This window comes from Castanea sativa, chromosome 10 (assembly GCF_040712315.1).
Source record: "Castanea sativa cultivar Marrone di Chiusa Pesio chromosome 10, ASM4071231v1".
NCBI lineage: Eukaryota > Viridiplantae > Streptophyta > Magnoliopsida > Fagales > Fagaceae > Castanea > Castanea sativa.
In genome coordinates this window covers 39,009,027-39,024,166 of record NC_134022.1, presented here as the reverse complement: position 1 = coordinate 39,024,166, position 15,140 = coordinate 39,009,027, and the positions used below count along the sequence as shown (strand labels likewise).

At 31.9% G+C, this 15,140-nt stretch overlaps 1 protein-coding gene across 1 annotated transcript; it reads right to left on the bottom strand.

Annotated features, from left to right (window-relative positions):
* Positions 1–7,674: 7,674 nt before the first annotated feature.
* Positions 7,675–11,415, bottom strand: LOC142612504 (uncharacterized). The gene is made up of 5 exons (XM_075784589.1): positions 11,114–11,415; positions 9,977–10,996; positions 8,922–9,112; positions 8,550–8,852; positions 7,675–8,114 (listed from the first exon to the last, which is right to left on the bottom strand). The coding sequence occupies exons 1-5, from the start codon at positions 11,413–11,415 to the stop codon at positions 7,675–7,677; spliced, it is 2,256 nt and encodes a 751-aa protein (XP_075640704.1).
* Between the last annotated feature and the right edge of the window lie 3,725 nt (positions 11,416–15,140).

The following is a 15,140-nucleotide window of genomic DNA, read 5'->3' as shown; positions in this document are numbered from 1 at the left end:
TTAAACAATGCCTTTCATACAATAATAATAATAATAATAATAATAATAATAATAATAATAATAATAATTTCTTTCGTATTTTATGTACGGCAATAAGTTCTCATTAATTATTCATCTGAGAGTTTTAAAATCAATTTGTCCTAAATCGAAGATAAAATTGAGATATAGTTAATATTGGACTAATATTAATAATAATAATAAATTTTTTTTTTTTTTGTAAGGACAAAAAATTATGCACAAGCCCAACAGTCTAAAGGAAGTCTAATAATTCAAGGCCCAAAACAACGAATTTATAGAGAATGAACAAAACAACAAAGACAATAGCGTTCTGATTCATTCACCAAAATCAACAATACACTCTCTAAAACTCTCTCTACCTCCAGAACTCACACCCCTATTTCTCTGTTTCTTCTTCTCCTATTTATATTCCTTGTTCTTGCTATCTCAACCCTTCATCTCTCACCTCATTAGCTTCATTTGCTGACACTTGTCTACTTACTTGTAATACTTGTAATCGGTAATGGACAGAATGTTTAGTACTGTGCTTTGTATTGTTCAGGTCACTTCCACATTAATGCAACAGATAAAGCTTGTGCTCCCTATTCAATGTGGCCAGAAAGCTTGGTGCAGAGCATTCAATGCGGCGTTCACAGTTACCTACCCTCCATCCAGATATTTTCAATATCTCTCTAATGCATCACCAATTTACTCTTTATACTTCCTCAGGTAACCTTGCTTCCGCATCCTCAGACCCTCGGATCTTTGACTTTCGTCCTCCTTACCATACCTTTAATTCATTAGTCTTCACGTTTGATCCTCGGGTCCTTATCCTAGCTCCTCAGGTCCCCACAATTATTATTATTATTATTATTATTATTATTATTATTATTATTATTATTATTATTATTATTTAGCTTCTTAGCAGTTTGAATTTCCGTGATCTTTATTTGTTTCAAATCCTATCTTTGTACACACAAATATATAAATGTAATACGTGCAACACTTCACACATAGTACACTTTATTCAACCTAGCTGCCAGTATGTGTCTCAATTAACTAGAATCTTGCCTTGAAAAAGAGAAAGAGGGAACATATTAACTTAAAGGAGGAAGCAAACCTTTATCAGAAACAAGAAAATGAGAAAGAATACATGATATCAATTATGTATATTTTCAAGAAAAGAATTGATACGGGAGATATGAACATGCACACGATAACAGTAGAAACGCCACAATAACACCCTTAACCCGATATCCATTATTGCTACGCAAAAGGAATATGGCTGATCGAAAACATGGAAACACCGAAAAGTAATACAAGGAAAGACTCCAATCGGATATATAGTTACTTTCTATAATCATATATATTTTTTAATAATTTAAGCATTTGAATTTTTTAGGTCACTGCCAATCTAATTAAGCTTTTCTTCTTGTTAGCAAGCATCTCCTTGACCAGTTGTTGTGTAATTAACCAACGCCTTTAACAAGAATAAACATTAAACAGTGGCTAATATAGTAATATTCCATATCATACGAACAACATGATTACATGAGGGTAGTTATATGCCTGTTAACTAAGAGTTATAAAGTGGCACAAGTTGTGTTATTTTATGTGGCACCAGCATAATTTGTTAATTAATATCCATTCTGCCATGATAAAAAGGATGGCTGAAAACAAGAAAATGCAAAAAAGTATCACATATCGAGAACAGTTCTATATTAAGTAGTGACTCCATTATAATATAACAAACCTACAACAGTATTACAGTTAGAAAAAATGTTTAGTTTCTTCATATTATCATATTTGTTCTAATTTAAAGTTTTAAACATTGGATCTATTTCAACTAGTGTCACAACATTTAGTAACATTCTAAGCTTTTCTCTTCTTGTTAGTAGGCATCTCCCATGTGTAACGAACTGCTTCAACAGGAATAACCCGTGGTTAGGGTGGTCTCTTTTTCGTCTTTTGAACAAGAATTTTTCTTTTACTTTAATCTTTACCCAAAAAGAAAAGAAAGGAACTAGAACCTTACCTTTAAATAAGAGAGGGAGGGGGAAAAAAAGAAAAGAAAGAGGGCCTAAATGAGACAGCACACTGCTAATGGTGCATAGTTGAAGAAAAGAATAAACTAATTAATTGATGAGTTGTTCAGTCAAAAAATAATAATAATAATAATGAGTTGTACCTATGTACCTTTATCGGGGAAAAGAAGAAAAGAAATAGAGAATATGTTAGCTTAAACGAGAAATCACACTGCTAATGGTGCATAGTTTAAGAGTAAGCATTTCCTAGTTAAATATTCCGTCCTAAAAGTTTTCATTCCGGACGGCGGAGTTAGAATTTGATGTCACCAGAACAAAAGTTTAAAGAGTAATTAAATTTTATCACCCTAAATTATACATTAATATATATTTTGCAACCTAAACTTTTAGAATACACGGTTAGTACCCAAAATTATTACCCGTTTTACACTTTGCACATTGCCATCAATTTTGTCTTTATTTTGAATGAAAAACCAAAGTTTAGGGTGCAAAGTATAATAAAAAGCGTAGTTTAATTACGATGGTAAAGAGTAATTTCTTTTTATTTTAAGAGAATGAGACCACCGCGCACTCTTGGTGCGGTGATCACTCCACAAGTATAAATGTTTGTGGGATGTGAGGGGCAAGAGCCGGAGTTCAAGTCTCCAGAAGGGAGCTTCACATACATATACATTTAGATTAGGCTAGAGTAGAAATTCTATCTTGTATAAAAAAATAAAAAAATAAAAAGGATTGAGAAGAGGAGAAATTAGTGAGACAAAAGAAAAAAAGAAAAGTTACTAAATTCCATGCTGAGAACTCGGTGCCATATGTTTAAAGATGTTTCAAGAGTGTCTACTATGTAATTAAAGATGTTTCAAGAGTGCCTACTAAGTAATACTGAGGACTGACACAAACAGGTTTTTGTAAAGTTGTGATTTATAACTATGTTTTATGTTGACCTTATTTCATAACAAAAAATATTGTAATTGCTTTAATTTTGTTCATTGTATTTTGTGGGATTTTATTGTATTGGGTTTAATATTAAGTTGGTGAAGACTCAAGCTTAATTGAAAATCAGCGCATTTTGCGACTAGTTCGCGAGAAGTTCGTAACTAAGCTCTTTTCACGAAAAGGGCACGTGAGAAGCACATGACTAGAAGCTAAAGAGTCGTGCCAGCTTCGTGGATTTCCCGAGTGTCTCGCGGATAAGGTCTTCCCGCGAGATACTCACGAAACTCTCTGCCTAGAGGTTTTTTAAATGTGACTTTCTTACCCTTCACTCATACTATATATACATTCATTACCCACAAAAGTGAAAGGAGAACATTCAAAGAGAAAAACCCTAAATAGGTTTTCAACAATACACACCCATCTTTTAGAGAGAGAGTTACTAATCCTTAGTAAGAAATCATCCTAGCCTCTTCTCATTCCCTCTCCCATTGTCATACATTGAGAGGAGATTTGTACTCAAACACAACTCACACCTTTTTAGAGTTTAGAGAGTGTTTTGGAGATTGGGAAGCTTTGGGAATTTGTCAAAAGAAGCTATTGAGGCTTGGCAGATGCAATCGAGTGTATTGCGAGATCTAGAAAGCTAGACAAGACACGGTTCTGAGAAACCTTGTTGAAGTAGGAGCTTGGAGGGCTTAGGTACATTGGGTAGATTAGGCTTGGAGGGTCTCTTGCTATTCGTGTATCCCAGCTTATTGTCTAGTGGATTGATTTACCACTTGGAGGGCAGCGGAGAGGTTTTTTGCTAAGTTCTTCGGTTTCCTTTTCGATAACACATCGGTGTGTTATCTTGTGTTTGCATCCTTCTTCACTTACTCATGTGCTTTACTTTTATTGTTTCTTGTTCATGTTTATGCACTAGAGTAGTTATCAGTCATTGTGCTTCATTTACTCTTGTTTCGCACTTAGTTTAAGTTAGAGCAAAAACAATCTAGCCGTAATTTTTAATTTGGGGTCTAAACAGCTCTTGTATTTTTAATATAAATCCGAGCTTTCAGTTTTAAAAACTAATTAACACATACATTTATTCTCAAGGTTTCTAGGTTTTCGTTGAAACACCATTATTTTCTTTGTGCTAATAAATATAACTTATTCAAGGAGAAAAAAAAATCAAATTAATATAACAAGCAAAAAGAAAATCAACCTTAAAATTGAGAGAATGCTTGTGAAAATCAACCTTAAAATTGAGAGAATGCATGTGCACTATATGTTATGCACATGCCTAAGGTAATCAATTCGAAAATTGAGAGAATGCATGTGAAAATTTAACTAAAAATCCAAATTACCTTTATCAAAACATGTAATAAACCATCTATATAGCATGAAGTCGAACTTTGTCCTCCACTGCGCAAAATACTTGAATCAGATCGTATTAGCAGTAAAACTTTAAATAATGCCTTTCAAAGAACAACAACAATAATAATAATAATAATAATAATAATGTCTTTCATATATTATGTACGGCAATAAGTTCTCATTAAGATCATTCATCTGAGAGTTTTAAAATCAATTTGTCCTAAATCAAAGATAAAATTGAGATATAGTTGATATTGGACTAATATTATTATTATTGTAGGGGGTAAAAGCTATTGAATAAACATTTGGGCTTTGGGCCTGATTGGCTAGTACCAGTTTGTTTTTGTTAAGGGGGCCTCTAAGCCCACGAGTCAGCCTACACTACAGATGTCCGAGGTGTTGTTCGAGGATGAATGTCTCCTCGGATGGGCTCGGTGAAGATCCTGGGATTTGCCAAGAAGGTTAAAGGCAGAATCCTGGAAAAACTGATGGGTAAGAGGATGATCCAAGCACCCTCTAAAAGTAAGGACGTGAGAGAAATATCTAAGGAAAAGGCTACAACCTCCATATTAAAGACCCTGCACCTACCTCCCTGGCCGCATTAATAGGGAAATGAACTTTGAACAGTAGAGTTCAGTCTTCCTGCTATTGTTTGAAGACTTCAAGAAGGTGGCGGATGGGACAAGTATCTAAGGGGAAGATTTGTATAACACGTGGAAGAGCCAGTGAAGAAGAAGTATATAAGGAGGCAAGAGAGGAAAGAGAAGGGGATCCAGACCTTTCTGCTAAATAAAAATAGGAACTAAGGATTGTAAACATTGGCCTAGAAAGAGAATATTTATACGAATCATCATCGGCTTACGTCCGAAGAGATCTATTTGTCATATTTGTTCATCATTTGCACGGATTGCAACAATTCTAATAACCTGTTAATTGAACTTCCAACATCCCGAACCTAGATTTCAAACTCATACTCTACAAGTTTTATTATATAAGGCTCATTAGGCCTAAGCCCAACATTCGTTTGTGAGTCCAGGTACAATTGTACACTTACAATTATTATTTAGCTTCTTAGCAGTTTGAATTTCTGTAATCTTTATTTTTTTCCAATCCTATCTTTTTACACACAAATATAAAAATGTAATACATGCAACACTTCATACATAGTACACTTTATTCAACCTAGCTGCCAGTATGTGTCTCAATTAACTAGAATCTTGCCTTGAAAAAGAGAAAGAGGGAACATATTAACTTAAAGAAGGAAGCAAACCTTTATCAGAAACAAGAAAACAAGGAAGAATACATGATATCAATTATGTATATTTTCAAGAAAAGAATTGATACGAGATGTTGGAAATAAAGGAGAGATAATACCTGAATTTTCCTTGGAAATTACACAATTTGATTTTACCAAAAAGAAGTGGCAAAGATGAGGCATGGATCAAGTCACTGTTTTGAGACAAATCGTGCCGTTTACGGTATATCCGATGTAGTTAGACAAATAGTTTCTGCACGTTGTCCCCAAGATACAACAACCTAACCACCTTTGCTGATTATCCATGCGAGCCTACACTGCTCATAGGATATAAGCTCTCTATAATACTTTCTTTTCCCAGAAAATTTTGTAAAAGATAAAATATTTTTTGTGAGTAGTAAGAAGCAAAAGATGGTAAGTATTTAGAAAAAAAATTGTTTTTGAAAAGTTTGCAGCTTTGTAATTCAAAATTAAAAATGTATCTGAGACTTTTATTTCTTTTCATATATATATATATATATATATATATATATATATATATATATATATATATTGCTAGACACGTTGCTTGTCCTTAGCCAAAAAATAAAAACATTTGTTATTTTTAAAGCTTTAAATGATCATAAAAATATTGAAATCAATGCCTGAGTTAATAGCTTTCTTTTTATATATAAATATATATATATTATATAAACTGGTCAAAAAAAAAAAATTTCAAAGCTTGTACATTTAGGCAAGTTAATAGACAAAACAAGTTTGTCTTTTTAGTGTCAAGATGCCTTTTAAAAATGACAGCCCCTACGTGGCTATTCTTTAAATACTACGTGATAATTTCCTTTGAAATTTTGACTATACTCAATAATTACAACCAAGAATGAAAAGTACTATATAATGCTATAATCCATCAACGGTGAATTATATAAATACATAGTTGTACAATATCTGATACTTTCTATCTATAACGTTACTATTAAATATATTAAAAGAAACGTTTTAAATCAAAAGTTTATAAAGGAAAGTATACTAAAAATTGGCAATATATGGTATTAAAATTCACATTAATTTTCAGAGATTTTCTAATTAAAACCATTGACAATAGCTATTCAAATTTTGAATTTTCTAAATTTAGCAATTAACGCATCTGACATTAAGGGATAATTGATTTCCTCAATTCACATAAATGAGTATTGAAATAAATATGATATTTTTTATAAAAATATCCAACAATCCCCCATTTATTTTTATAAAAAATAAATAGATGGTAAGAACAAATTTTTTTCTAGGTTAAGTAGAACATTATGCATAATGAGAGTGTCAATGACTTGAACCCTCATTTAGTGTTTCAGCAACATAGTTCCAAAGTTAATAGTGATCTAAGTCTTGAACTATAACTTTTTCTATGGATACAAAACATTACATCACACACATAATATTCCAGTACTCTACTACGAGCTTTTAAGCCAGTACATTACGGCCTAGTGCTTTATCCCAGCATTTATGAGCTATTTAGAGAACTAGCCCCATTCTCAAAGGAAACGGCCTCACTTCCATGCTCACTTAGGTGTGGCTATCAAGGATGTTCTTGTAACTCTAACATCCCACTCATAAGAGCTATAGTCCTCATTAAGAGTTTTTAATAAATAAAAATAAAAACTCATCCCATATAACGTTACAAGATACGTGCACGCACACTATAGGGAGGGACATGAGCATTATTGCTCATACATATATTTAGTGCATGTTAATCAAACTACTCTATGATTAGTTTTTCCCTGTGTTACTCTATGTTAATCTCCAGTCCCTAGGTAAGGTATCCTCATAGGTAGTTTATTCTTTTTTGGGCTTAAGTCTCATCTCCCTCGATGCTATCCAGATCTTTTCTCTAGTTAGAGCTTTAGTTAATAGATCCGCAATATTATGATTTGTACTAATATAATCAACATTTATGGTACCATTGTTTATGTATGATCTCACAGTACTGTGTTTTCTTCTAATAGATCTGGATTTACCATTATAGTATTTGTTGCGCACTCTACCAATAGTGGTAGTACTATCACAATGAATTAAGACAGGTGAAATAGGTTTCTCTCATACGGGAATTTCATATAATAAATCTCGTAACCAACCTGCTTCTTCACTAGCTGAAGATAAGACAATTAATTCTGCCTCCATGGTGGATTTAGCAATAATCTGTTGTTTTTTAGATTTCCAACTTATTGCTCCACCACCTATAGTAAATACATAGCCAGTGGTAGACAAAGAATCACCTGATAAGGTGTTCCAACTAGCATCACTATATCCTTCAAGAACAGCAGGATAGCTTTGATATAGCAAACCATAGTGCGCAGTTCTTTTTAAATATCTCATTAATTGAGTCATGACATTCCAATGCTCAAAATTAGGTTTGCTAGTAAATCTTACTAGAACTCCTATAGCATAAGCAATATCAGGTCTAGTACAATCAGTAGCATATCTAAGACTTCCAATAATACTAGCATATTCTTTTTTATTGTAAATATCATTTTCATCTTTAGTAGGAAAAAGATGCACACTAGAGTCAAAAGGAATACTTGCAAGTTTACAATCAAAGTAATTATATTTTTTCAAAATTTTTTCTATATAATGAGATTGATCTATAAATATGCCATTTGAAGTTCTAGAAATTTTCATGCCAAGAATCACATTAGCTTCTCCTAAATCTTTCATATCAAAGTTATTTTTAAGAAGCATTTTGGTAGCATTTATAATATCCATATTAGGACCAAAAATTAGAAGATCATCAACATATAAACAAATTATAACATGAGCATCATCAAAAGTTTTATAATATATACATTTGTCACTTTCATTTGTTTTAAAACCATTAGAAAGCAAACATTGATCAAATTTCTCATGCCACTGTCTAGGTGCTTGTTTTAAACCATATAGAGATTTTAATAATTTACATACCTTATGCTCATTACCTGGTATTGTAAAACCTTCTAGTTGGTCCATGTAGATTTCTTCTTCTAAATCTCCATTTAGAAATGCCGTTTTTACATCCATTTGATGTATCATCAAATTATGAATAGCTGCTATAGCAATCAATAATCTAATAGATATAACTTTAGTAACAGGAGAAAAAGTATCGAAAAAATCAATATCTTCTTTTTGTTTAAAACCTTTAGCTACAAGCCTTGCTTTGAATTTTTCAATAGATCCATTAGGTTTTAATTTTCTTCTAAGTACCCATTTACATCCAATTGTTTTACAACCTAGAGGTAAATCTACAAGTTTCCAAGTATTATTAGAGATAATAGAATACATCTTATCATTGATGGCTTCTTTCTAAAAACCTGAATTAGGAGAAGATAAAGCTTCCTCTAAGGAAGTAGGGTCACCTTGTAAATTATACACATAATATTCAGGACCAAAAACCTTTTCAATTCTAGGTCTTTTACTCCTCTTAGGTTCAAACTCATATTCATTAACATCTTTTGACTTAGATGTTGAACATTCAAAATTCTCTTGTTGTTCAAAACCCCCACTATTTTTATATTTAAATGGAAATTTATTTTCATGAAAAATTGCATCTCTAGATTCAATTATTGTATTATTATCAATATCAAAAAATCCATAAGTTGTGCTATTTAAATAATAACCTAAAAATACACATGTAGAAGCCTTTACCCCAAGTTTAGGTCTTTTAGGGTCAGGTAGCCTCACATATGCTAAGCAACCCCAAACTTTGAAAAAATTCAGATTTGGTTTATATTTTTTCCATTACTCAAAAGGAGTTAAAAAAGTCTTTTTATGAGGTACTCTATTCAAAACAAATTTGCAGTTAAAACAACTTCACCCCAAAAATGTTTAGGAGCCCCAAAACTAACAAGCATAGCATTAGTTAAATTTATAAGAGTCCTATTTTTACATTCAGCTACTCCATTTGAAGATGGAGAATAAGGGGCAGTAGTCTTATGAACAACACCAAGAGATTGAATATAATTATTAAGACCAAGAGTATCATATTCTTTTCCTCTATCAGTTCTAAACCTTTTAACCTTTTTATCAAAAGTATTCTCAACTTCTTTTAAGAAAATTGATAATTTTTCAAAAGCATCACTTTTATTTTTCATAAGATAAACATATGAATATTTTGAAAAATCATCTATAAAGGTTATAAAATACCGATTACCTCCACATGTTAAGTGTCCTTCAAATTCACAAATATCACTATGGATAAGCTCTAGTAATTCAGTATTTCTTTCAATTGATTTATGAGGCTTTTGAGTAATTTTAGTCATGCTACAAATTTCACAATTTTTCAAGTTCATTTTCAAGTTTAGGAATTAAACCTAAACCACTCATATTTTTCATATATTTATTATTGATATGACATAATCTACCATGCCAAACATTCACACAAGAAACAATATAAGCAAAACTTGAATTTTCATTCATCTCAACATTAAGTTTAAACATGTCATCACAAGCATAGCCTTTGCCAACAAACATTCCCTTTTTAGAGAGTACATATTGATCAGCCTCAAAGACTTGTTTGAAACCAGCCTTATTCAACAAAAAACTAGAAACTAGATTCTTTCTAATGTTAGGAACATGAAAGACATCTTTGAGAGTGACTTCTCTCCCAGAAGTAAATTTGAGAAGCACCTCTCCAATACCCACAACATCAATGGTATGAGAATTACGAAGCATAATTTTCTTTTTCTCATCCAAGATGGTGTAGGTCTTGAACCAGTTTTTATCATAACAAACATGTCTGGTTGCCCCAGAATCAATCCACCACCCTCCTAAGCCTTCGAGAATATTAATCTCGGTAACCATAGCCACAAGAGGCTCTTCAATGGCAGTGGCTTGAGCCATAGGCCCATGTTTTCGAAAACGACAATTTCTAGCCAAATGTCCAGGCTTTCCACATACAAAACATGCATAATTGCTATTATTAGTGTGGTTGCCATTATTTGGAGCATGCTTAGGATGGTGTGCTTGGTTCTTTCTTTGATTAGAGTGGGTCTTATGTTGAGACTGATTTCCATTTGGCCTATGTTTGAAGTTCATTTTCTTAGGCCTTACATAGTCATTATTTTTTGCATTGGCTTTTGGCATGTTTTCATTTGAAGAGATAAAATTTACCTTAGGACGATTTGCTCCATGAAGTTCAACAATTTTGTCTTGGTTTCTTGCCTCTTCCTCCACTCTTAAACGGGTGATAAGGGATTCAATGGAGAGTTCCTTTTGCTTGTGTCTCAGAACTTTGGCAAACTCCTTCCAAGATTCAGGCAGCTTGTCAATGATGGCTGAAACTTGCATTTGTTCATCTACACGAATTCCTTCAGATCGAACATCTTGTGCAATCATTTGGAGTTCATAGGATTGTTCCACCACGGACTTGCCTTCAACCATCTGAAATCTGAAAAATCAGCTACATGCATATTTCTTGGATCAAGCTTCCTCTGTATCATATTTTTTATTCAATGTCTTCCATATCTTTTTGGCTGATTTGTAAGCTTGATCATAATAATCATACAAATCATCAGAAAGACAATTAAGTAAATAATTTCTACAGTAAAGATGATCATTATCCCATTTCTTAACATCTTTTTCATGTTGAGAAAGATCTTCTTCAGTCAATTGTTTAGATTTCTTTTTCTTTGGTTTTTTCTCAGTTAACACATAAGCCACATTCAAGAGAGTAAGATAAAATAAAGTCTTTTGTCTCCACCCCTTAAAGTTAACACCACGAAAGCGAAATGGCTTATTAAGATCATCCACTCCAGAGGAATTAGACATAACATTACCATTTTCCAAGGATGATTTTGTGTTCTCCATATCGATTTGTCTCAAATTGTTAGAAATAAAGAAGAGATAATACTTAAATTTTTCTTGAAAATTACACAATTTAATTTTACCAAAAAGAGGTGGCAGAGATGAGGCGTGGACCAAGTCACTGTCTTGAGACAAATTGTGCTGTCTATGGTATATCCAATATAGTTAGACAAATAGTTTCTGCACGTTGTCCCCAAGATACAACAGCCCAGCCACCTTTGCTGATTATCCTTGCGAGCCTACACTGCTCGTAGGATATAAACTCTCTATAGTACTTTCTTTTCCTAGAAAATTTTGTAAAAGATAAAATATTTTTTGTGAGTAGTAAGAAGCAAAAGATGGTATGTGTTTAGAAAAAAATTGTTTTTGAAAAGTTTGCAGCTTTGTAATTCAAAAATAAAAATGTATCTGAGACTTTTATTTCTTTTCATATATATATATAGCTAGACACGTTGCTTGTCCTTAGCTAAAAAATAAAAACGTTTGCTATTTTAAAAGCTTTAAATGATCATAAAAATATTGAAATCAATGCCTGAGTTAATAGCTTTCTTTTTGTATATAAATATATATATTATATATAAACTAGTCAAAACTTCTTTTTTTCAAAGCTTGTACGTTTAGGCAAGTTAATAGACAAAACAAGTTTGTCTTTTTAGTGTCTAGATGCCTTTTAAAAATGACAGCCCCTAAGTGGCTGTCCTTTAAATACTAAGTGATAATTTCCTTTGAAATTTTGACTATACTCAATAATTACAACCAAAAATGGAAAGTACTATATAATGCTATAATCCATCAACGGTAAATTCTATAAATATATAGTTGTACAATATCTGATACTTTTTATCTATAACGTTACTATTAAATATATTAAAAGAAACGTTTTAAAGTAAAAGTTTATAAAGGAAAGTATACTAAAAGTTGGCAATATATGGTATTAAAATTCACATTAATTTTCAAAGATTTTCTAATTAAAACCATTGACAATAGCTATTCAAATTTTGAATTTTTTAAATTTAGCAATTAACGCATCTGACATTAAGGGATAATTGATTTCCACAATTCACATAAATGAGTATTAAAATAAATATGATATTTTTTATAAAAGTATCCAACATGGGAGATATGAACATGCACACGATAACAGTAGATAGGTCTCAATAACACCCTTAACCCGATATCCATTACTGCTACGCTAAAGGAATATGGCTGATCGAAAACATGGAAACACCGAAAAGTAATACAAGGAAAGACTCCAATCGGATATATAGGTAACAGACAACAACGATAATTAATGGCTAGTTACTTTCTATAATCATATATATTTTTTAATAATCTAAGCATTTAAATTGTTTAGGTCACTGCCATTCTAAGCTTCTTCTTGTTAGCACGCATCTCCTTAATCAGTTGTTGTGTAAGTAACCAACGCCTTTAACAAGAATAAACATTAAACAGTGGCTAATATATTAATATTCCATATCATACGCCCAGCATGATTACATGAGGGTAGTTATATGCCTGTTAACTAAGAGTTATAAAATCACAAAAGTTGTGCTACTTTACGTGGCACCAGCATAACTCGTTAACTAATATCCATTCTGCCATGATAAAAAAAAGATGGCTAAAAACTGGAAAAGACAAAAAAGCAATATATATCCACAACAGTTCTATATTAAGTAGTGACTCCATTATAATATAACAAACCTACAACAGTACTACAATTAGAAAAATGTCTAGTTTCTTCATATTATCATATTTTTTCTAATTTAAAGTTTTAAACATTGGATCTATTTCAACCAGTGTCACAACATTTAGTAACATTCTAAGATTTTCTCTTTTTGTTAGTAGGCATCTCCCATGTGTAACGAACTGCTTCAACAGGAATAAACCGTGGTTAGGGTGGTCTCTTTTTCGTCTTTTGAACAAGAATTTTTCTTTTACTTTAATCTTTACCCAAAAAGAAAAGAAAGGAACTAGAAGCTTACCTTTAATAAATAAGAGAGGGAGGGGGGAAAAAAGAAAAGAAAGAGGGCTTAAATGAGAAAGCACACTGCTAATGGTGCATAGTTGAAGAAAAGAATAAACTAATTAATTGATGAGTTGTTCAGTCAAAAATAATAATAATAATAATGAGTTGTACCTATGTACCTTTACCGGGGAAAAGAAGAAAAGAAACAGGGAATATGTTAGCTTAAATGAGAAAGCACACCGCTAATGGTGCACAGTTTAAGAGTAAGCATTTCCTAGTTAAATATTCCGTCCTAAAAGTTTTCACCTCCAACGGTGAAGTTAGAATTTAACGTCACAAGAACAAAATTTTTAAGAGTAATTACATTTTATCATCCTAAATTATACCTTAATTTATATTTTGCAACCTAAACTTTTAGATTGCACAGTTAGTACCCAAAATCATTACTCGTTTTACACTTTGCACATCATCATCAATTTTGTCTTTATTTTGAATAAAAAACCAAAGTTTAGGGTGTAAAGTATAATAAAGAGCGCAGTTTAATTAGGATGGTAAAGTGTAATTTCTTTTTATTTTTAAGGGATTGAGAAGAAGAGAAATTGGGTCTTTTCCGGTGATGCCATCCAATTCAATAGCGGAATTGATGGAGGGTGCAAAGTGTAATACAGATTATAGTTTAGGGTGGTACTATGTATTCTGAAAGTTTAAAATGCAAAATGTAATTAGAGGTTGTCAAAGACGAAATTTTTCCTTTAAAAAATACAATAATTAGGGAGGCCGAAATCAAGACTCAATGTTGGGCTTAAAATACGTACCAAAGGCTATAAGGGAGATTTTGAAAGATTCCATATTTATGCTTTACTCCTAGGTTAGGCCCAACAAGAATCTTAAGAAAGCTTAAAATGTTTCCTACAACAAATGGGTCAACACAAGGGAAAAGCCCACCCAACAAAGAAATAGTCCAGCAATGAAAATACTCCAACAATGAAATAAAACAAAATAGAGTAAACCTACACCTGTCAGTGATTATATAATTAAGGAAAGTGTCTACATTACCAAACTCTTGTGTTCCATCATTGGAAGGATCTTGTGAAAATCTCTCTTCCATTATACTAACACAAGGAAAAAATTTTATGGTAACAAATACATTATAGCCCTCAATTATAAAACAATAAACAAAGACAATGGGCTATATTTTTGTAATTATAACAAATAACTAAGGAAAGCCCAGTATGGAATGACTGGAGAGAGAGATTCTAGCTAGTGCAGCAAGATCACTTTTATGCTATGTCATATTCATGATAATAATTGTATATATAGTGAGTAGTGAATACTATTTTGGTAGTATGGGTAGGTAAAATGGAAATGAGTGAATGTCTAGCTATTTATGATTGGTAGACATTTGTTACAAATACCAAAGGTATCAATTGAATTATATATTGTTATTATATACACTAACTGTGTCTATCAAGGACTAATATGATCAGTAATTTAGGAATTGTTTTATCTATAAATTATTCAGAGCTTTTATTCTTTTATGTTTAAGAAACATACTATATACAGTTAACTATAAATTTGATAATAAATTAAATCCAATTTATATGAAAGTTAATGTGTACGACATAGGTTAAAACCGCTGTAACGTAAAACCATAGAATAGGGATGGCCATTCATGTACATTTTTTGAAGAAACTTGTCCTTCTTGATTCGATAAATCGCTAGAGGACTCTGGTGAATTTGGAGAGCACGCTTACCTTTGCCC